This window comes from Lissotriton helveticus, chromosome 2_1 (genome assembly GCF_964261635.1).
Source record: "Lissotriton helveticus chromosome 2_1, aLisHel1.1, whole genome shotgun sequence".
NCBI lineage: Eukaryota > Metazoa > Chordata > Amphibia > Caudata > Salamandridae > Lissotriton > Lissotriton helveticus.
In genome coordinates, this window is record NC_136059.1 from 518,320,628 (window position 1) to 518,344,992 (window position 24,365).

The following is a 24,365-nucleotide window of genomic DNA, read 5'->3' on the forward strand; positions in this document are numbered from 1 at the left end:
CCCGGGGCAGGGAAATTAGCCTGGCTCACATGCATTAGGAACATATTCCACAGCATAGGAAGAACGAGCATGTGAAGCAACCCAGAAGTATCATGTCCCGTAACAACAAGGAAGGAACTTGTTAGGAGCTACTGGGTAGGAAAACGTACTCTCCTTCGTGGGAGCTCAGCACTCGGTTCTCTAACAGTAACCTTTATGAGAATTAAAGTCCATTACAATGTGGAGCCTTTCCTAGATGACATACAGCCAGCCCTAGCAAGGAAACTGTATGTCCAATTCAGGCATGGGCCACTCCCCGCACTCATTTTCCAACAAATAGGATGGCACTACCTTTTTAGGGTGTCTGGCGTGCGGAAATGTTGAGGAAACTGAACTTAATGTATTCTTCTGCTGTTCTGGCTACAAAAAAAGCTAGATTAATATGGCTGATACAGCTATGCAGAAATCTGGAGACCTCCCATTGTTCAGAAGCATTTAGGCTTTTGAAATACTATACTCAACAACCAATCCTACTTACAGTCTCAAGATTTTTGTTTGTCATGTGGTGTGTGTGTAAGCCATTCCTGAGCCTTACTATTTAGACTCAAGTCAGATCAGTGCACAATGTGGGGTATGACCAGGTTTCTTGTGTGCGTGGGGGGGAGGTTGCAGGAATTGTAGTCCGAGAAACGAGGTGATCAATTGGATCTTCCTGAAACCTGTTAACAACTATCCTGCTAATGGTGAAAAGTCCTACCCCTCTCCCCAAGTATCATATCCCACTGGATATTAGGTGCACACAAGTATTATCTGAGAGCCTAGCAGTTCCATCTAAGCCTAATGGCCATCACTTCGCCCTAATGGCCATCGCTTCGCGGGCGGGTCCATCTCAGAATATATTACGGGTTCGTCTTTTCTAATACGGGTAAACATTTTAATGGGCAGGATTTATATGTAAAGGTTTTAGGAGACCATTTGGACCCCACACTGGTAAACTATAACTGTACTATGGTTGAATTGTTGCAAAAGGTCCAAAGATGCAGTCCAATTTAATAGAATAATTCCATTATCCAGTTTTTAACCTAGTCTATTGAGGGAATATTGAATACTTGGTTGTAAGTACTCTTTTTTTTATTCAAAGATATGCTATGTTTTTATGTTATAGGTGTATATAAATAGCGTAGAAAATGAGGCAATGGAACCACTGCAGCTTGATTTAGGGCAGTGAAGTGTATAGTTTGATCAATGCAGTTGTCCTTAGATTAAGGCCCCGCTTTTTAAATTTCAATGCGCTCAATGAGTCTCAAAATATTAAAGGAATCATTCCTCACTGGTCCAAAAATTGGTTGGAAATATCAAGCAGCAAACAGTGTGCATACCAAATAATCAGCCTCATGAGCAAGACACACCCCAAGATAGGCACAGAATAGTTTTTTAACATGTTGCATTACACCTGGTTAAACTCCTAGGATTGTGGGTCTATGCTGTTGTGAGGTTATACGAATTTTGGAAGATATTATATCACGCACTCAAGGAAATTGTTTGGTTTTGTGAACATGCACTTTTAATGATGGTTATTTTTACATATATGTTTTTATGTCATTTGCACTTTAATGGTAATTTGACAGAAGTAAAGTATTTTGGAAGGGAATAGAATTACAGATTTATTTTTTAGATACTGTACATAATCTTCTTACTGTTTTTGTTATGAAGGTTCGGCATTGACATTTTTGTGTATTTCTTTTCTTACATGTTTTGCAGAATCAAGGTGCTTCTGAAAATGGCTTTGGCACCGGAAGTCACCTGTGGGAACACCAGGACATCTACTTATAGTGCTGTTAATAGAAACCTTTTAAAATGGGACCTGTCTCCAGACCACATCAGAACAAGGACAGAAGAACTGATGAAGAAAACAAAGCACGTCTATGATAAAGTTGGCAGAGTAGATATTGGAAAAGTCACATTCGAGAACAGCATAAAGCCCCTGGCGGATGTTGAGGTTGAGTACGTGGGTGAGGATTTTTTGCAGTCTATACTCAGAAAATAAACATATATACATCACTGTGTAGTTCGCTACAGTTGCCGACTGGTGCAGCGATCTCTTTGCTTGACACCTAGCATACGTAGGTGTTGGGAATCTTTACCTATATAACAAGTAATTGAATACTGGCATGAAAAGGGTGTATTATGTCTTGTGCTCGAAGGTGAAAAAAATCTGAATATTGAGCTACAACACCATTTCTATCTAACTATAGTGTCAGAGATTGTACACGCAAATTCTAGACTAAAAAGAGTTAACATAGCAAGCATTACATGCTATAACATTGAGTCATTTGCGGTAGAGTTGGGGCCAAGAGTACATAATGGAAGCTGGGATTGGGATGAGCCTGTCGCTAATCCACTTAAGTTTTGCCTTAAACAGAGATCCTGCCATACCCAGGGCCTCCGACCGTCAACTTCTTATTTTCATAACATGCCAATTCTCTGGCTTTTTCCTCTGAGCGGACACTGAGCTTTTAACTTTATCATTTGCCAACTGAATTCCCTTACTCAGAAGCGTGAGCAAAATCATGGTCTTTCATTTCCAGTCCCAGGGCTCAAACTGGAGCTTGGATTGCCAGACGGCCAGTCTCACCCCTGTGGCCTCTAATTGTTGATCCATCACTGCTAAATGTGCACTCCGTTCCAGGAAGCCTTTATTCGGCTGAGCTGGCTGCTCTTGTTTTAATTTCTGCACGTGGACACGAATTGCTGCATAAGTAGGCGATAGTGCTACTACAAAAGGTAACCTACTGCCTTCATTAGTAGAGTTGGCTATCATGTCTGAGGTCAAAGCTACTAAAGAGTATATAGAAAATAATTTGACTCGCATACCAAAAACTGCACTTTGTTGGTGTGCCTTATTCCTGAAATAAAACAAAAGAAAGACTTGCTTGCCTCGTGTAATGCATGCATAAAATTATAATGGCTTTAGAAATGTGGTAGGAGAGTAGAACATTAATGTCATCCTATTGGCAAGTGCACAATGGAAGAAAGGAAAGGGCTGTGAAGTCAGAATATTCAAATGAAGAAAACACACACAAAGGATTTCATGGTCACTCATAAATTTAAGGTTTTAATGCAGACATTTGAGCATTACTGTTTAAAGTGGAATATTTGTATGAATATTTTGCAATTAAGAGCTTCATGCCAACACTAATCAGCTCCATTTTTAAATGCTAATTAAAAAAAATCTCTTGCACAACTTAACAGGTGTACATTACTATTGTTCAAACAAAAATTGGCAGCATCATTGCAAGTCTTACTTCCATTATATAAGGCACGCTTTCACAATAACATTCTTCTTTCCATTATTAAAGCTGGGGTAACCATATAAAATAAGTTGGAGGAACCCAGTTTCATACTGGCACAACCTGCATTCCCTTGGACTATTTGCACCTGAAGTCATAAAAAAAGTAAAAAGCCTGAATCATCTGTGTATGATTCTCTGCCTGTTAATGTGGTTCACTGGCCTAGTTAATTAAGCTTGTTCAGTGAGATATATGGGTTAATAACGAGATCTGCATGCTTTCCTTGCTGAAAACCAGCATAGTCTAAAGGTCGTATGTTAACTAATGGTTGTTCTTTAATAAAGCCATGATGACTTGATAAGAGTAGTAAGCCGCCCAAGCATCTTTTACCCTCAGGCGTTAATAGCAGTAAGGAGCCAATTTGCTTTTGGATTCATTTTGGCCCAGAGAAACAGCAAAAGGGTCGAGGCAAGAGACTGCACCTGTTATTGAGTTGGCTTATTAGTTTATACACAGAAGTAGTTACTGTTGAGCATTTTTAAGAACTCTTTTCTGTTTTCTAACAGTGGAAAGAAGCATACTGGATTTCCCACAGCATGTTTCGCCAAACAAAGACATCCGAACTGCAAGTACTGAAGCTGACAAAAAGCTCTCAGATTTTGATGTGGAAATGAGCATGAGAGAAGATGTGTTTCAGAGGATTGTTTCATTCGAGGTAAGGGGCAAATAGAGGTATTTATTAAGGTAACATTGTAGCGCAGAAGAGGAGGGAGGGCTGTTGGGGAGGAGCAGATCGTGTCATGCCAGAATATTTTAGTAAGTTATCGCTGTGGTTGTTTGGCGAATGCAAGGCCTCTGGTGAATACTCGGGACGGAAAGAAGCGCCAACAGCATTAGCACCTTGGGCGAGAGCTTGATTGGCTTTGCCCGAAGCCAGATGATCCAGTGAGATTATCAATAGTTAAAGAATCACCTATTTGAGCTCATTCTCTTCCGTGATTGCCTTGTTCTGAAATGGGAGAGAAGACACAGGAATATTGAGCAGTCAGGCATTTTGTAGACTTTTTATGCCTAACCAATAAGCAGTGATTCTGGTTGGGTCTAAAAAATGAGTACATGTTGGAGTAGAAGGCCCAGACAAGCTACTGTGATGGTGCATCTAAGTGACCTCTTACCAGACTATGCTGGATTAGAGGGAGTAAGAATCCATGCTGTAACTCGCGAGCGAAGAAACTTGTCAAATAAATGTGTGACAGTTTCTGTAGCAGAAGATAAGGTATCCTTATATTGGCTGGGAAAAAATCAATTAGATTCACAGTGAGCGAAGCACCTGAAAACATGAATGTACAACTCATCTGGGGAGGTCATGCACCAAAAATGGGGGATTAATATTTAACCAATACTTAGATTCATACAAGTCTCTCATTTGATAACTTGTAGAAGGTGACTGCTGCACACATCACAAGCTCAGCGATGGATGAGATTTACTCTGCACCAACCATTGAGCCTTGCATGTCGATTATGTCATGGGGAAGGGCGGGTCTGGGCGGATTCGGGTGGTCCCGACAAGAGTTCCGAAGGTTCATCAATATCGCATTCCACGTTTCTGCCAGTGGGAGTTTTCGGAGCCCTAGGGTGTCCTCCCGGTGTAGTGCCACACTTTCCGCTTGTGCTCAGCACGTCAACGACTGTAGCCAAGCTTTTATACTCGGCAGTCCGGTGACTTACAACGCCTAGTGATTAGTGATGAGCAGGCAAGTTTCCCAAGAGCACTCTACTGTGCATCCAGTGCATTCAGCCAGATGCATTGTGACTGTTCCCCAGTAAGGAGCGAGAGTTGTGCATGCCCTCAGCATGTGCAGAAGGTCCACATATATCAGTCTACATCTCAGGCACCTGACATCTGTCCGGCTGAAGTATCAGCTGATCTTGGCTGGCGTCATGTACGCCCTTTGGAGAATATAATATTGTATTAAACAGAACCGAGCATTCATTGGGATACGGGTGGATCCTTCTAGGGTAGCAATCCATTCACATTTGGTACACTGCCTCTGCAGGTCTGCGGCCCATCGCTGCCTGAGCGACGTTAGTGGTTGTGTTAAGTGAGCTCGTATGGATTAGCGAACCATTTAGTGAGATGCCTACCAGTGCCGTGTTCGTGGAGATAACGGATGGTGACGTGTGTCATGGGTCTTTGAGTCATGTCTCCCCACAAGGCTCGCAAAGCCCGTGTCAGTGTGGCGTAGAGGAAAATTGGCGTTGCGGTAGGACACTGTCTTCAGCTAACGTGTTGAATGGCACTATTTGCTGGTCTCCCAGGGTCAGTAACCCTACAGCCTCTGCTGAGCTCTGTGGCGGAGACCACCCAGCACCGTTCTGACGTGCCGAGTATGGGCAGGGAGGGAGCATACTGAGTAGTCCCCTTCGTGAGTTTTAGGCAGCGGCAATAGCACTTATAGGCAACCAAACGCCAGGAGCTGAACCGGAGTCGCCCCCCTCCTACCGGGGTGGAACAGGGCCACGATTTGGGGTTGTGTGTAGCCGGGTCGTTGCGTGGAAGCGTCCGCTAGATGTGTGCCCCTCCAGCGTGCCACCCATTGTAGCTGCGTCGCTAGATAATAGTGTTCCATGTTGGAGACGGCTAATTAATCCCTGTCGATGGGCAGATAGTTTTGCTGGCGCTACCCTGTTGCGTGTACCAATTCATATTAACTGCCTCAGGTCCCTTTCAATCGTGTCGAAAGACTTGGGTCCAATATATAGTGGTAGGTTTGTGAAATTGTAGAGAAGCCGCAGAAGCACCACCATTTTCAGAAGTGCAATGCGGCCCATAGTGGCCAAAAAGTCATCTGCGATCTCACCGCCATCGCAGCCCGCATGAGGTTGCCCTCCAAAAGGTCTTCCGATTGGCAGTAGATGCAGATGCCCAGATAGCGAAATGCTGACCGCTGCCATGGCACCGGTATACCACCCAGTACTAATTCTGGATCAGGGGTCGCCTCGAGGAACGGATATAGGCATGACTTACCCCAATTGACCCAAAGCCCTGCAAAGGAGTCAAACTCCAGCAGCGCTCTCTCGACCGCTGTGCATGGCCTAATACACATCTCAGCGATATACCAGCAGGTAAACAGCATATAGGGAAACTGCATGCATGCCATCGCCCAGGGGGATGCCCCACTCCCCACCAGTCTGGCGGAGAGACTCCCCCAGCGATTCGATGGCATACAAAAACAGCAGCGGGGAGAGCGGACACCCTGTCTCGTGCCACGTTCAATTGGGATCGCCTTTGACACTTGGGGGCCTGTCTTAATTGTGGCTGTAGGTTGCGTGTTCAATAACTTAAACAGGCCCAGGAACTTTTTAACCAGCCAATATTTGTTAAGGGTGGTGAATAAAATGTCCCACTTTAGAGTGTTGAACGCATTCTCCAAATTGAGTACTAGGCAACCTGAGTGTGTCCAGTTCTCGCTAGAGTAACAGGCTACTCGTAAGAAACAACGTATGTTCAGCGGTGTGCAGTGGGCGGGTACAAAGCCATTTTGATCTTTGTGAACTAATTGCGGTACCAATGGAGCTAGTCGACACGCTACTATCTTGGACAACACCTTGGAATCAGTGTTCAACAGCTCCAACGACCTGTAGGAGCCTAACAGCTCAAGGTCTCTGCCTGGCTTAGGGATGGAGACCAGTAGTGACTCGTACAGTGACTCCGGGAGGACAGGCGACTCTTGTGTGCTATGGTACACCAACAGCAGGTGCGGGCCAGGATTGCTTGATATGCTTTGTAGTATACTCGGCTGGAAAGCCGTCAGGCCGGGCGCCTTACCGGTTGCCAGTGCCTGTATGGCTGCTTGTACTTCCAAAAGCGTGATCAGCTCCTCTAGTTCCCCCCTCTGTTCTACTGATACTGTTGGCATTGGCAGCGGGAGCAGATACGATTCCAGGGCTCGGGGCTCAACCCGAATAACCGTCGTGTATACTTTAGCATAGTAAGCTGTGAACTTTTGATCTATGTCATGTTGGCAAGTCAGAAGGTGCCCTCACGCGGAACGCAGCGAGAGAACCGGCTGATGTGAATGCTCCTGTGTGATCAGTCTTGCTGGGTGGTCTGCCTGCTGCTGCATGAGTGTGCGCTGAATGCGTGGCATAGTTTAGGCATCGTAGCCTTTCCATAACTTTAGCTTGGTCGTCCTTCAGTTTGTCTAGGGCACGCTAGGTGCCAGGTGCGTTTGCTACTGCTGATTCTAGTTGAAGGAGGGCGTCCTCAATGCATGTTGTCTCTTGGTCTAATTGCCAGCGCACGCTCCAACTAAGTCCCAGACATTGACCCTGGACCACCGCCATACTCACATCCAACATGATACCCAGGCCTGGGACCGAGTCCGCGTTTGTTTCATAGTAATTTTCAATAGTAGTGGCTAGTGAGTCTCTGAAAGGGGGAGCCTCCACACGCTGGTAATTTGTGCAGTGTGTTCATTGTGCATCTGTATTATGTGAGGATTGTGGTCCAAATGCGTGCAGCCTAAATGGTCTGCGCGGTTGCATTCAGCAATTAATGTTGAGCTTCCTACAGATCGAACAATGCACACGTGCAGCCTGTGCGGGTGGGAGTAGTGCGAGTATAGGTGCGCCCGCTGGTGTAGTGCCCTCCATATGTTGTTTAGGCCCCAGTGGTGCATCCACCCCCCTAAGGTCTTGGCATTAGATGTGGCAGAGGTGAGCTGTAGTGGTGGGAAGGACCCGTCTAAGTGTGTGTCAAGCACCATGTTAAAACCTCCCCCCAAAAACCAGGAGATGTCGCACCAGAGGGACAGTATGCTAGAAAGGGTGTGCCAGAATGCTGCTTGATCAGTGTTTGGGTCGTAAATGGATCCTTGAATAATCTGCCTTCCATTCAGTCTGTCTGCCTGTGATAGTACAAAGCGGCCATAAGCATCTATTTCTATCTCTTTAGGCGTGTATGGGATACCTGGGCGGATCCAAATCAGGGCGCCTCTAGCATAGGAGTAATAGCCTGTGGCCAATATTTGACCTTTCCATCTATGCTGCAGTCTACGAACTTCCAACTGCACTAAGTGCGTTTCCTGCAATAGTGCTATGTGGGCAGCATGGCGCTTGATTTAGGCGTATGTTTCGTATTTGCGCACTGGCGTATGCATACCTCTAACGTTCCAGGTAATTATAGTGGTAGGCGGCATAGAGTGTCAATGTAGAGTGGTGGGAGCGTAGCGCCTTGGGGGGAGCGCAGCGCATGGGGGCAAACCATGGATAGTGTACATGTATCTCGGGCAGGAGGTGCATCTGCGTTGGCTTCTGTGGTACAGTAACAATGTGTGAGGTGATTAACAGGGTTAAGCATTTCACTTTGTAACTTAAAACAAGCCACGGGACAAGGTGTGTGTGCCCAAACTGTGAACTGTGGCAAGTGTCGGCTGTGTTCACTGCACTTCCTATCGGGGGCAGATTGAAGCAGCAAGAGGAGGCAATGCATACAGGTGTCTGGGCCCTGGCTCAGCATGTAAGCGTATCTGCTTCGTGGCATGCATCTTTCAGTGTATTGCATGTACTTCAACTGCGACCTAGGTCCATGGTTGAAGCTGAGGAGGGGCAGAGGCATAGGCTTTTCAGGCTGTGTGCCTTTTTATATGCATTTGCCTACAGTGTGCATGCTGATGAAACCAGAGAAGGAATATTGCAAGAGTCACTGACAGCCATCACATTAAGTCATCAGCAGTTTGAGGGGTCACTATTGGGGGCTTCTGCTAGTCATCACCAGGTGGCCATACTGCGGATGAACTGCCCTCACTCAGGGAGTGCTCCAATGAGGCATCCTAGTCTCCGTTAGCCCTGTGGCACAGCATCAATGCCCCCTTCTGCTGGGCAACATGTCTTTTCCAGTATCATTTGCCCCAGATCCAGGACTGGACTGGATTGCGCAGTGCAGTCGACCTTCAAGCCCTCCTGCGGTTCTGTCTCTGATTGCCTCAGGTGCATGGAGTGGCCTTGCGGGCGTCCTCACACCTCGTTGGTGATGTATGGTGCCCTGCCGCTTCCACTGTGTCGCTGCCCTCCTCTCCCTCCGGTAGGCCTACTACATGGACATTGCTGCGGCAAGAGCAGCCCTTGGCGTCGTCCATTCTGCGCTCCAGAGTGCGCAGTTGCTCAGTGAGTTCTTGCACCTTGACAAATGTGTTTTTAAGGGTTGGGCAGACCTCCTCTAGTGCTAATTTCATTTGGGTAGCCCACCCTGCTAGCTTGCGGTGGTCTGTGTTGGACCCGGCCTCGCGGCGTGGTCCTACCCCTCCCGCATGGCCGGCCCCGGACGACATCGGCCCTCCATCCAGCCCGGGTCGGCCTCGGGCACACCTCTGAATGACCTACAAACCACCAGATCCGCCACCCGGCGGCCCACAACCTCTGACACGGCACACTCGGGCCGCCCCAGCATTACCGGTCCGGTGCCCACCCCGGACCCTCATTCCAGGCCCGACGCCATCTTGGGCCCATCACGTCACAGACACGTGGTCCCGGCCCAGCCGCGGCCACGGCCCCAGCGAGCCCGCCATCGAGGCACCAAGAGCCCTCCGGGTGGTAGAGTGGCCACTCAACCAGAGACAAGGAGAGGGGAGTTTCGATGGCTCTCCAACCGTCCCCGGATGCCTGGTTTCGATCGGCCTCCGGCCTCCCTGAGCGCTGGCCCCACCCCCTGCTGGGTGTCTGGACAACATCATCCCGGCCCCTCTGACCCCCAGGCGAGAGGGTCCGGACATCAAAGGACTCCAGACCTATATCTGGGCCAGCCCCGGAGTAGGACGGCAGTTGTATCCCGGAGTCGAGAAGCCCTGCTGACGCTGTCGCGGCTGACCCTGAGACGAACTCCCCTTGCTGCTACCTGGAACCTGCTGGCGCTGCCGCGGTCCATCTTCGCTGTAACCACCTTGGAGCCTGCTGGCGCTGCCGCGGTCCATCTTTGCTGTAACCATCTTGGAGCCTGCTGGCGCTGCCGCGGTCCACACTCGCTGAACCATCTCGGAACCTGCTGGCGCTGCCGCGGTCCACACTCGCTGAACCATCTTGGAACCTGCTGGCGCTGCCGCGGTCCACACTCGCTGAATCATCTAGGAACCTGCTGGCGCTGCCGCGGTCCACACTCGCTGAACCATCTCGGAACCTGCTGGCGCTGCCGCGGTCCACACTCGCTGAACCATCTTGGAACCTGCTGGCGCTGCCGCGGTCCACACTCGCTGAATCATCTTGGAACCTGCTGGCGCTGCCGAGGTCCACACTCGCTGAACCATCTTGGAACCTGCCGGCGCTGCCGCGGTCCACACTCGCTGAACCATCTTGGAGCCTGCTGGCACTGCCGCGGCCCAACCTTCCGGAACCCCCCAGCTCGAGGATTGAGAGCTGTGCGTAGGGTCTCCTTGCAACCGACCATCTATAAGACTGTCCCGCTACCTTGCCCCTTGCCACGAGACTTTCCAGATCTCGGGATCTGCTGTATATATTGAAACGATACTTATTGCCAGATAAAGATTGAAAACTCTATCTACGTGTGGTGTATGTTTGTAGTGGTGTGGTTACTCTGCTGTACGATTCTAGGAGAGGGCCCTCCCGTCGGAGGCCTCTCGACATCGCTCGGTCCCTTCTCTGAAGGAGGGTAGACCTAGGGGTGGTCAGTCAGACACCTTCTGCCTCCCCCGGGTTCGCCTTTCTAACATTGGTGGCAGGCGCTGCGATCCGAGCCAACACAAAATCGTACAGAGAGTGATCTACCCGCTACGACGGAAAAACACACAGAGACCATGACGACCCAAGGAACCAACCTACCTGCCGAATTCCAGAAAGAGAAGATAGAGGAATACAGCCACAAAGAACTAAAACAATTCTGTAAAGACATGGGTATCGCTACCACTGGCCTGAGCACAAAAGAGGACTTCAAATCGGCCCTACAAGCCTGGGTGGAAACCCGAGACAGACCACCCCAAGAGGAGAATAGCCCCAACCTTCAACAGGAAACCAGCGCACCCCCGACGGGGGAAAGAACCGCAACACTAAACGCGGACCTCATCTATGAAAACGCTCGAGAACGAGAGCGCAACCGGCTACACGAATTGGAGCTTGCACGACTCCGGCTAGACGGAGAACTCCAGCTAGCGGAGAAAAAGATAGCCCTCGAGCAACTACGGCTGGAGGGGGATCTAGAAGAGAAACGGAGACAACGTGACCTCGAAGAAAAACGACTAGCATATGAACACGAACGAGGCCTGAGAGAACTAGAAATCAAAGCCAAGGTCAACGAAGATAGCGCGGCCGGGGCCAAGACCTCGCCCCTCCCGTGGACACCAAGGTTCACCTACCGAAAGATGTAGTCAAAGAATACTACAAGAACGATGATATCCAGCAATGGTTCAAAGCCTACGAGGTGGCCATGACCGCCCATCGGGTGCCCCTGAAGGATTGGGGCGACGGCCTGTGGGGAAAGTTCGTCAACGAAGGGAGGGACGCCCTGCTGGAACTCCCTGACACCGAAATGACCTCCTATGAACACATGAAAACCGCCCTACTCACGCGCTACGGACTCACCCCCGAAATGTACCGGCAGAGGTTCCGAGACTGTAAAAAAATCCCCGGTACCACTTGGGTGGAATATGTGAACTTTTTTAGCAGAGCCTTCGAGGGGTGGGTCAAAGGCAGTCAGGTCACTACCTACCAGCAGTTGGTCGACCTTATGTTATGGGAGCACCTCTCCAACAACTGCTTCATTGAACTACGACAGCACCTCCTCGACAGCAAGTTGACCGAGCCGCGAAAGCTAGCGGTCGAAGCAGATCGGTGGGCGAGCAACCGCGTCCCCCGGAACACCACAGGAGAATACGGACGAGGGTCCCCGGGGAACCACCGGCCGCGGGTCTGGCATCAGTCGAGGCCGAGACCTCCCACCGGGGTCTTCGCCCGCCTCCTCTACACCAGCCCCCAGCCCGAGGGGGGCCCATCCAGCCCGACCGGGGCCACGCCCCAGCGTTACGTGCCACAGATGCCAGCGGCTGGGTCACTATGCCAATGATCCTCTCTGCCCCATGAACCAGCGGCCCGGCACCACCGGGCCCCCCGGTCGACAAATCACTGCAGCCGCTCTGAGCGAAGAAAAGGATGAAGAAGAAGAGGTCCCTATGGAACCAGAAGAATGGGAGTCCGCGGCCATGTGCCTCGCCTCCCTGGGCGACAAAGACATGATCCCCCGAGACCAGATTCCGATCAACACCCAGAAGTACCGCCAGTGGGTCACCATCAACGGACGCCGGGCCGAGGCTCTCCGTGACACGGGGCCAGCATAACCGCCGTCCGCTGCCATCTGGTGACCCCAGAACAAATCTTGCCCCACGTTCTGTGCCCTGTCCGGTCAGCGGACAATTCCGAGAGCCTGTGCCAGATGGCTCGCATCCCTTTCGAGTGGGGAGGAGTGTCCGGCATGCTGAAAGTCACTGTCCGAGACGATGCCCCGGTGGACTGCCTCCTAGGGAACGACCTGGAAAGTTCCCCCTGGGCACAGATCGAGCGAAGAGAGCATCTGGGGATGCTAGGCCTTCCTGAATGGGTTTGCGTAACGACCCGATCCATGTCCACCCGGGACGCCGTCCCAACCGAAGACAATCTGCCCGAAGAACCTGAGTGGCCGGCACCTCCGCCACCCGCCACTGCCGCAGCCGAACCCGAACTGGAGCCGCAGGGCCCCAGCCATGAAGAACTTCCCGAACTCGGGGCCCCTTCCCGAACTAGCCCAGTGGCGCCAAGAAGGGGGCCCCACCCGCGAGCAGTTCCGTCGGGAACAAAAGACATGTCCTTCCCTTGAAGGACTCCGACAACAAGCCGCCACGCAAGCCACCGGAGACTCCTCGGGGTCCCACTGGATCTATTGGGACCAGGACTTCCTGTACAGTGAACAAAAGATCGCCGAACTGGGGGCCGGCCGAGTGCTAGTCGTCCCCCTCCACTTCAGAGACTTTCTCTTAAACCTGGCACATGATGTGCCCCTCGCCGGGCACCTGGGGCAGGACAAAACCTACAGCCACCTGGTGACCCACTTTTATTGGCCGAAGATGCGCAGCGATGTGTACAACCACTGCCGAACCTGTCCGACCTGCCAAGCCAGCGGAAAGAGTGGGGGGAAAATCAAGGCCCCACTCCAACCGTTTCCCGTGGTGACCACTCCCTTCGAGCGAGTAGGGATCGACATCGTGGGGCCCCTGGATCCTCCAACCTCTCAGGGGCACCGCTTCATCCTCGTCCTGGTGGACCATGCCACCCGCTACCCAGAAGCTATCCCCCTCCGGACTATCACAGCCCCCGTAGTGGGTCGGGCGCTAATGGGGATCTTCTCTAGAGTCGGCTTCCCCCGAGAGGTCGTAAGTGACCGGGGCACAAACTTTATATCGAAATATATGCGGTCCCTGTGGCAACAGTGCGGGGTCGCATATAAGTTCACCACCCCGTATCACCCTCAAGGGAATGGACTAGTGGAGCGATTTAATAGGACCCTGAAAGGAATGATCAAGGGCCTAGAAGAGCCCCTCCGGCGCAAATGGGACGTTCTGCTGCCATGCCTCCTGTTCGCCTACCGGGAGGTACCCCAGAAATCCCTGGGGTTCAGCCCCTTTGAACTATTATATGGACACCCTGTGCGAGGCCCCCTCAGCCTGGTCAAGGAAGGCTGGGAGCTGGCCGCCTCCGATACTCCGCCCGATGTTTTCCGATACCTCTTGACACTCCGCAACCAGACTCGGAAGTTCCGGGACCTGGCCGAAACCAACCTGAAGGCCAGTCAAGAGGAGATGAAGCGCTGGTATGATGAAAATGCCTCGTCCATTGAATTCGAGCCGGGCCAGCAGGTCTGGGTCATGTCCCCGGTCGACCCCGGCACCCTCCAGGACAAATGGACGGGGCCCTTCAAAGTGGTGGAGCGCAAGAACCCCGTCACCTACCTAGTGGACATGGAGTCCCCCCGGAACCCCCTCCGGGTCCTACACGCCAACCGGCTCAAGCCCCACTTTGTCCGCACCGAACTGAGCCTGTTGTTGGCTACCGGTGACGGAGCAGAGGACGACTCCGAGCCTCTACCAGACCTCCTGAGCACCTCCGAGAAGGATGGCTCCGTCGAGGGGGGTCTCCCTCTCTCCCCCGCTGACACCCAAACAGCGCCAGGACTGCCAGAGACTGCTGGGTCAATTTGCGAACTTATTTTCCCTCACCCCCGGAGTCACCCCGTGGTGTGTTCACGACGTCGACACCGGGGACAGTCTGCCCGTGCGGCACCGAGCCTACCGCGTCCCCGACCGAGTCCGGGCCTGCATCCAAGCCGAAGTTTCCAAGATGCTAGCCCTAGGGGTAGTCGAGCCCTCAGACAGTCCATGGGCCAGTCCCAGTCGTCCTGGTCCCTAAGGCCGCCGCCCCCGGGGTGCCCCCGGAGCTACGGTTCTGTGTCGACTACCGGGGACTGAATGCCGTCACCAGGACTGACGCCCATCCCATTCCCCGAGCGGATGAACTGATCGATCGCCTGGGAGCCGCCAGGTACCTCAGCACCTTCGACCTCACGGCCGGATACTGGCAAATCGGCCTCACGCCAGGGGCACAAGAACGATCCGCTTTCTCGACCCCCGATGGCCACTTCCACTTCAACGTGATGCCCTTCGGCATGAAGAATGCTCCGGCCACCTTCCAGAGACTAGTGAATCGGGTGCTGGCAGCTGGCAGACACAACAGTCTGCATGCAGGAACATAAAGTCTGATGTGATTTTAACTATTCGTCCCTCCAGGGATGTGCGGGTCTGTGACAATGAGGCCCCAACCTGTTCTACTGCCTCGAGTACTGTGTCAATTTTAGATTCCAGTGTGGTAGACACAGCGGTCTCCGTCCCCTCCTGATCTTGGCCTGATTGCTTAGCTGCATGGCTGTCGTGCCTGCTCCAATGCGCTGTCTGCCCATCTTGCGGCTTGCCTGTGAGGTAGTGTCCTGCGAGAGCTGGGGCCTGTTGTGCCAATCTACACCGCAGGTGCCAGCGTTATAACATCTAGTCGCTTCAGAGACAAGTGAGCGGTCTCATGACTCAGTTTACCACCCCTGCGGGGGCTCATTCAATAGGCTCCAGCTACCCACACTGGTTGTGCTTGACCTAGGCGGGACTGCTGGTTTAGAGCACATCGCCTGTTGAGTTTGTTTGTGTGACCAGACTTTATGGTCCTACACGCTGGGACCTCAGCGATTCACTGGTTGCATGAGAGGCCCTCATTAGGTGCTGTGCAAGCTTGTCATGCCTGCATCCTACTCAGGCACCACCTCGAGCCATCCTTCCACCAACCGTGCACTCTGCTTTCATGCAGGCCTAGACTCGGTTTAGTCCCCGGGCCGCTCCCAGCATTGGGTACATAAAGGATGCAGGATTCCTGACCTGGGACAGCCTAGACTGCAAGGCTAGATTGCGTTGTGGGGATTTAGAAGCCCCCTGCTTACCAGGCAGCCCGGATTGGAAACACCTACTTCCGCAGCGAAGTCCACAAGCTCTTGTGCTAGTGCCGTGAGATCTTCGGCCAGCCTCTCCTCTGTCACACGGGTACCCACCACGAGGAGACATCTCGAGGTGTAGCCGTGCACCCTACGAATTAGGCCTGGGCTCGAGACCGTCACCGTGCCCCGGCAGGTGTCCGCTCTCTGCAGCCGATTTGGGGGCGGGCCCGCATCCCTATGTCTACTCCCGGGGTACCCCTGTCATTACGACACGTCCTTGGGGGGCGATCAACTGTTGCGCGGGCTCCTCCCGGCACGCTTGCATTGTGCGGCTGTCCGTCGCTTCGTCTGAAAATCAGCTAGGCCTCCAACTGGAATGGTGCCGGTGCACACCAGGTCAGGCAGCGAATCTCCTCCAGACCTTCAGTCTCTGGGCGCTCTAGTCAACCACTGGACGTATCCCCTCTCTTGCCTGTTCACGGTAGGAAGCTTTGGCTGTGGGAGCGCCTGGGCTCTACACAGCCCCCGGGGCCCACTCGAGATGCTGCGGCCGCGCCTCGGTGGGACAAGCGCCGGAGGGCGCAGGTGTCATGTGCTCCCCTCCCCCGCTCCTTACAACCTGACCTGTGCTCGACTTTGGCTGCACTCCGAGCCGCCTCGGCATGCACTTGTTCAGGCTTCCCAACCACTGCCATCTCTCCTTGGTCGCTGCAATGTCACAGCCGTGCTGGGATTGCCAGCTCGAACGCGCTCGCCTCCTCGCTCGGCACTTCAAGATGGACCGCGAGTCACGCCTTCCGCAGCAGCGGTATCAGGGGATTGGAGGGCCTGGGTCACTGTATTGCTCGTGCTCGACCGCTCACTCGGCTCGTCTTGCTGCCCGCTACACTGTGAGCCCGCTCAGCAAGGGTGATGATGCCAGCAGCTGGATGATTTGGGTGGATAACAGGTCCCTGAGCGCGGAGCTGCTTCAGAGCACCTCCGCCATCTTGGCTTCAGCAGAAGCCTCATATTAATTAGTAAAGATGCAGCTGCAATAAAAGTGAGCATGTAGAATATGTATGCCAAACTTGAGACTTCAGGAGCTCAATTCAATTTATTTGCAGGTATGGAACTAGTTGCCACCAACTCCGTTTTATCCCTGAAACTCAGACAAAACTGCTCATTGAAAAATTTGAAGTCCTTGAAAAATTATCACAGTGAGATTCCAGTAGGGCCTGCTATTTGAAGATGGAAACTGCAGGGGAATGCTTAGCTGGATATGCCTGTAAGTTTTCAGGTAAATCTGAAGAAAGATGCCAGCTTCCACATCAGCGAAGAAATGACAACAGAGTGTGTAGAAAGAGCACTGAGACTTTAGAGTGGCACAGGGAAGTGTTGCCTAAGATGTAATGTGTCCCCACATATGACTTAGTCTATAGAAAACCACAGCAGGAGGGTCTTTGTGAAGAGGGAAGGTGTTTTGTCCAGCTTGTGACAGAACTGAATAAAATGCTAATACTGTACTGAGGGATGTTCTCCAGTGGTGTACAATTTAAACAGAAGAACAAAGAGGTCATCTGGTTGATGCCAGAAGAACATAAACACCACTGAAGATCTTTGATGATGGGCAAGGAGAAATGTCATGCCTAACTAAAGACAAAATATCTGGACTGTTTTAGTGGCTAGATATACAGATATTGTTTTCCTGCATGAGACATAGTCGAGAAGAACTGATCTATAATGTAATTAGACAGAAGGTCTATAAAATAGACTTCAGACAATGGCAAGAAAAGTAGGGTCGCAATTGGGTAGGGATGATATCCAAGTCACCTCTGTCACCGTAAGGTGAGATCCAGTGAAGAGGTTCATCCTAGTATTTACTACCTAAGGAAACTAATGTTGGCACTGCTTAGTATTTATGATCACCCAACCCAGCACAAGACAGATTCCTGGTAGATTTCTTCACCAATGCATGTTGTAAAAGCTAACAAGAGATCTGTTAGTGGCGGGACATTAACTTAAAGTAGATCATTCTGACCTGCTACCAGAAATAGATAGGAAGTAAGTAAAACGGTGATAGTGTTTCTGGGACACCACTTGTTAGGACAGCTAAGTAGAGCAGACATAACTGACATTTTAGTATCAGACCATATGCATGTTGAGATAAAGTTTTGGAGAGGTAAGAAGAAGCAAACACCACACATTTGGATTTTTTCAGACACCCTCTGTGGACATATACAGATTTTTCCGCCATCATTGCCATGTCCATGTCTTTGCACCATTGAGTGGGACAAACCCTGGATCCCCAGCGTTGTGCAAAATTCCTTTTTGCTATCGCCATGCCTAAAGTTACCCAGTCATGTGTGTGAGAAAGTGCCATCTTTCTTGCATTGGTATACCCCCACTTTTTTCTGAACTGCTGATGTGCTTTGACTGAGTGTGCCCTGGGCTCCCACCAACCAGGCCAGGGCACACTCAGTCAAAGATGGGGAGCCCTGCCCGATCACAGCTAGGCTCCTGCCCCCCTCCCACAGGAGAGGAGCAGGCTAGGGGGTGTACCCACCCCAGGACAGGGACCTATTGGTCCCTGCCCTTGCCCTACCTGTAGCGCCCCTAAATTTAGTATTTAGGGGCACCCTGAACCTTCCTTCCTCAGATCCCCATACGACCAGAAGAAAGAAGATCAAGAAGAAGAAGACCCGCTGTGCAGCTGCTAACAACAGGACGATAACAACTGACTTGGCCCCATCCCTACCGGCCTGTCGAACCTGGAACCTGCTCCTGCCTAATCCCGGCGACTCCTTCGGACAGCAACCTTGGGACACCCAGAGCCCAGAGGACCTGCCTGTCTTGACCCTCTTAAAGCCTGGGACTCCCATCAGCAGAGGGTCTGCTGCAACAACACCCCTGGTGCCAGCCAGGAAGTTCCGGACCAGCCCACTTTGCACCCGCCGAGCCCGGCCCATGCCCGAGTGATCCACAACCACGAGGACGTCCCCCCGGCGACTGGGACCCGAAGTCCAGTGCCCAAAGACCCTCCTCGACGAACCAGACGATGCCTGCAGACTCAGAACCAGGCCCACCCCCAACCGCGACCAGCTGAGGGTAAGCTTTCCCGACACCCAAAGACACCCCTGCACCCGGCGACCTACAGCCCCCTGTGCCTTCCTTTGGGGTGCCTACCTGTGCTCAAAGATCCCAACTTACCTCTCGAAGTGGTGGTCGCCCCTGAAGAGTCGCCCGAGCCTGCAGCCTTTGTTCATTTGTTACCTTTCCCATTGAATAACATTGAGCGCCCAACGGCTCAAAAGCACCCTGCAACCAGCCGCCCGAGTGCCGCAGGCCATGCCACCTTTGCCCTATCTTACTTCCCCATTTGCCCTGAGCAAGTGACCAGGAGCCCAGCTCCTACAGCTGCGTGGCCTGCTAGCCAGCAGCCACCAACCGGAGGCCCCCTGCCGCTCATTGGATAACATTGGGCCTAACTACCTCTGCACCCGGCCGCCCCTGTGCCGCTGAGGGTGAACCAACTGTACCTACCTGACCCAGGGGGACCCCTGATTCTATGCCCAGAACCTTAACTTCACCAGTTAAGTACTCACCTGGAGCCGGTAACTCACTTGCCTGCCAGTGCATAACATTGACTGGCTTGACTCAAAAATCTACTAAGTGTGAAGTTTTGGAAACTTAAAATATTCATATAAAATCAACCGAATTCCGAAGTACTCACCTGTGATCAGGAGAGAAGCCAGTACTCTACCTTGTAGCCCAGTACTGAACCGCAAAAGTAATCCTCACCGGGTTTACTAGTAACCTGTATTTTCTCCATAGGAATCCATTGTCTGCTTTTCTATGAAATTTCTTCCAAGTGTCTACTTTTGAAAACTAATATTCTTTACAAATCATACAAAATACTGAAACGCAATTACTTACCTGTTGAGACCCCAGTGCTAGACCTAGGAGCCCAGTACTGGATTACAAAAGTAACAAGATCGTACTTTATCTGCAACCTTCATTTTCTCCTATTGGATAACATTGCGGATTTCTGTTGAAAAGTTTCTAAGTGTGAAGTTTTAAAATAGCATTATATTCCTGAAAAATCACTGCAATAACTAAAACGTTCTTACTAAATTGTTTTCAGCTTAGACCCCAGGACTGAATCTAGGATCCAGTCCTGGAACTACCAAAGTAATCTACAAAGTAATCAACTGTGTTTATATAGAAAAACCCATTGAGCTCAATGCTAAATTGTGTGTACAATTGTGTTGCCTACTGCGACACCTATACCTATTGTGTTTACAAAGTGTATTGCCTTTCTGCAAAGTACTCATCTGAGATCTCTCATATTGAGAACAGTATATTTTTATACCTGTTGGTTCTAAAAATAAAACAACTATATCTTTGATATAAAAACAATTGGCCTGAAGTTCAGTCTTTGAGTGTGTGAAACCCTGTGATGACTGAGTGTGTACAACAAATGCTTTACACTGTCCTCTGGTACTGCCTTACTGCTCGACCAAGCTACCACTTTAGAGAGTAAGGTCACACCTGGCTTTAACCTCTGTTATACATTTGGGGTTTGTGGACTCTATACACACTGTACCTTATTCTGGTCCAGTATATATAGAGCCACTTTCTCACACTGTGCAATTGTATTTAGATCCGTCGGCTCCCGGATATTAAGCAGACAGCACCTCGGGTCTGGCAGTATGGTGAAATGTGTGACCTGGGAGAATGTTCGCATCACCGCCTTCCAGTAGTATATCATCTTGGAACACAGCCAAATAGTATGGTAGAACTTGCCTGTCTCCCCGCATTGTCTGAGACAGAGCGGTGTGTCTGCACAATGTATCCTATGCAGGAGTGCCCTAGTGTAGTATGTGCGGTGTAGAATTTTCAATTGTACTACTCTAAGTCTCGATTAAATTGCAGCCTCTCTGGAGGATGCGAGCGCCTCCTGCCAGTCCACCTCATCTATGTCACCCAACTCACGTTCCCACGTGGCCTTCAGTGTCACTGTGGGGTCTGCACGATTATTAACTATTTTCCGGTAGTTCTGTGAGATTGCCTTTTTATGTAGGTGGTCCGTTAAGAGCCTATCCTCCTACTGGGAGGATTCTTCGGGTCTTGTATCTGATGGTAGTAGGGATTGAAGTGCATGTCTGATCTGTATGTACCAAAATAGTTCTGTCTGGGCTAGGCCATAGGTGGCCTGTAGATGGGCAAAGGTAACCACTCCACCCTTCTGCCACAAATCTCGAACTTTTGATATGCCCCTTAAGTCCCAACTACGAAAGCCCTTGGTATTTCCCAGCATCCCGAGTTGCTTGGTATCCCATAGTGGCATTGCTTGCGTGACCACCCCTGCCCAGCCTAATGTTCGTTGCGCCTCAAACCAGATGTGTATCGTGTGCAGCCTTGGACCTGTAATATTGTGCCACTTCCTTTGACTATATAGGGAGCCCATTATCCCAGATGGAGCTAGAAGGTGCCTATATAACTGGTATGCAGGGTCCTCCTGGGGGGCATGGAGCCATAGGTTAATAGCCACAAGCTGGGAAGCCCAATAGTAAACTTTGATGTCAGAAAAGGGCGATCCAGCCATCATACCAGCTTCTAGTGAGTTTATGTAATGCTATACGGGCGTTTTCCCATCCCAAAGTAACATAGTCACTTTTGCATTGACCGCTGTGAAATATGTAGAGGGGACAGGGAATGGTGTGTTCTGTAACGCGTATAGAAACCTGGGAAGTGCCATCATTTTAAAGAGAGCAGCTCTGCCCAGAAGCGTCAAAGGTAGAGTGCGCTAATATTTAATGTCTTTTTGAATCTCGTCAGAGGTTGGGTCAGGTTCCTTTCAGTGAACTGTACATGATCGTGTGTTACAAATATCCCAAGGTACTTAAATCCGTCTGTGACTATTTGAAGTGTACACCCATGCGGTTACAGCGGTGGGGGGCATGCAGGACATAGAGTAGTGATTTTTCCGAGTTGATAGTGTATCCTGACACCCTTCCATAGGCTGTACATAGATCTAAGAGACAATTGATGGATCGTGCTGGCGATGTTAAATACAATAAAATATCCTCTTCGTAAAGCGAAATACGATCCTCCCAGTCCCTGGCCCATCTCAGCCCCCGTATCGTAAGGTCTTGCCTAATCCATGCCGCTAGAGGCTCAAGCACTATGGCAAATAGAAGTGGCGATAACGGACAGCCTTGTCTTGTGCCTCTACCCAACGGGAATGCAGCCGATAAATGGCCGTTTACAACTACCTGCGCCAGTTATCAGTATATAGCAATTGGATCCATGCGCAGAATTTCGGTTCAAACCTCATATGTTTAAGGACTGCGAAAAGGAAAGGCCATTCCACCAAGTCAAATGCCATTCGCGCATCTAGCGAGAGTACGGCTGCGTCCTCTGCTGTAGTCTGCCTACGCTCCAGTACGCCATGCAATCTTCTGAGATTAAGTGCTGTGTTGCGGTGGGGCATAAATCCGGACTGATCTGGATGGATCACCGTCGATAGGTGTGGTTGTAACCTAGTTGCTAGCGTCTTAGCGAGAATGTTTGCCTCTGCATTTAGTAGGGAGATCGGTCTGTAGGATGTACATTCTTGTGTCGGCTTACCGGGCTTGTGTATTGCAACTATGGTGGCAAGACGTTGATCTCTGGGTAGGATCCCTTTGTCTAGGTTCTCGGTTGCACTTGGCCAAGAGATGTGGCACTAGTTGTGGGGTTACTTGTTTATAAAATTAGACCGGAATCCCATGGGGCCCCAACGCCTTTCCCATGTGCAGAGCCCTAATTGCTTGTTCAAGTTCCTCTGGTGTGATGTCCTCATCTAGGGCTGCTATTGCATCTTCACCAAGTGTAGGCATGCGTATATCAAGTACGAAAGCTAGGTTCTCTTCCACCGTTGCAGTGGCAACAGGTGTATATATTGTCTCGTAGTGGTGCACAAGCGCTTCAGTAATTTGCTGTGGCTGGCATAGTGACTAAGTTGTAGTCATTTGACCATATCTGAGTTATCCAATTGTTCGCTCTTTCTCTCTTTCCAAACCAGGCCAGTAATCGACTTGCATTATCTCCCTGTTCATATATTATTCTTATTTTTTTAAACTTTATTTATGAAGCATTTTTAAACACAGCAGTGCACAAAAGAAAACTTACCCCGGTACACCAAAAACACGCACCCGGCCAGTCGGCCCGCAACCCATTGTCATTATTAGTCTTATACAGCCTGTGTGCCAAAAACCCAATCGGGCAGGCGGCGTGCAACGTGCAACACATTAATTTTACCTGCGAACTCCTGTCAGCGAGATTGTAACTGAGCAGCCACCGTTACCTGTTCCTATACATGCTACTTTCCAAACAGCCACTGCTATCCACATCGCCCAGCAAGTAAACAACCTGTTCTAATGTAGAGTTCCGGGCCACATCACAGCTCATACACTTCGACCTTCTTATCCCCTTGTAACTACATTAGCAGTGTACCGCATGTGAATGGACACCATGTGGTAGTGTCACACATTTCTGTCATCAGGTAGCCTCTTCTCCTCTCTCCGGATCTATGTTGTGTGGCCCCCCTCCTCGGGGACCATCTCTTCCTTCCGCACCCGTCCCTCGGTCTTGCCCAGCCTGTACATTGTATATAGTCCCCCAAAATTTTGGGGCCGGCTACAAGGGGGTAGCAAATCATTGTAGTTTTCCGATTGTGTACAGCAATATAGTAGATCATGCGACCATTGCCAAAGTGTCGGCACTGGGCCTTCCATCCAGCATAGTAAAGTAAAGTCCACATTTGTAAAGCGCACAATCACCCGTAAGGGTCTCTAGGCGCTGGGGGCCGTCGGGAAGATTAAGCGAGCTATTGCCCAGAGTCACATGGTGCTGGGCTAACCTGCCGCCGGAGCCGGGGATCGAACCGTGGTCCCCAGATTCCAGCGTCAGTCGCCCTGGCCGCGGCGCCACACCTCTCCCACACTCTGCGTTTGGCCATAAGGAGCCCCATATCTACCATCCGCCCAACAGCCTGGGGTAGCTTATTAGTGTATCCTAGCACTGCCTTGGCAGGTTCAGGGGAAGGTTCCATCTCTATCACTGCCCCCAATTCTTTAAAAATGTCCACCCGATATGCTTGGATCCCGGGGCACAGCCAAGCCAAATGCAGGAAGTCTGCTGTTGGAGCCTGGCATCTTTCACAAGTGGCCTCCTTGCGTAGGCCGTACCTGGAAAGCCGTTCCGGGGTGTAGTAAGACCTGTTAATATACTTAAGGTGTATGAGTCGGTGCCTGCCATGGAGTGAGATCCTTTTGGTGTTTAGGCAGCAGTATAACCACATGGAGTCATCTCTTGTGATTTGCAAGTCCCTCTGCCAGGCCAGTTGGGCCGCAGTGTAACCGTGCTCCCTGTGTGTCAAGAGTAACTTGTATAAAGCAGTAATCAGCTTGCGTGTGGACTCGGTTCTGATCACGTGTGTCAGTTCCCTCACCTCAGGAGGCTCCGCTAAGTCTTCCCCCCAGTAGTTCACGCAATGCTCTGTGTACTCTGTAGACCTGGAATCTATCTAGCATAGTATGCACACCGCCGTTTCTTCAACTTGT

At 50.8% G+C, this 24,365-nt stretch overlaps 1 protein-coding gene across 2 annotated transcripts in view; it reads left to right on the top strand.

Annotated features, from left to right (window-relative positions):
• The window catches only part of NLN (neurolysin), a 290,543-nt gene that overhangs the window by 29,558 nt on the left and 236,620 nt on the right, over positions 1–24,365 (top strand). For both annotated transcript variants that reach the window (XM_078675166.1, XM_078675165.1), the window contains exons 2-3: positions 1,741–1,991; positions 3,836–3,984. In XM_078675166.1, the coding sequence (XP_078531292.1) occupies positions 1,760–1,991; positions 3,836–3,984 (381 nt within the window). In that variant the 5' untranslated portion in view covers positions 1,741–1,759. The remainder of the gene's footprint in view (positions 1–1,740; positions 1,992–3,835; positions 3,985–24,365) is intronic.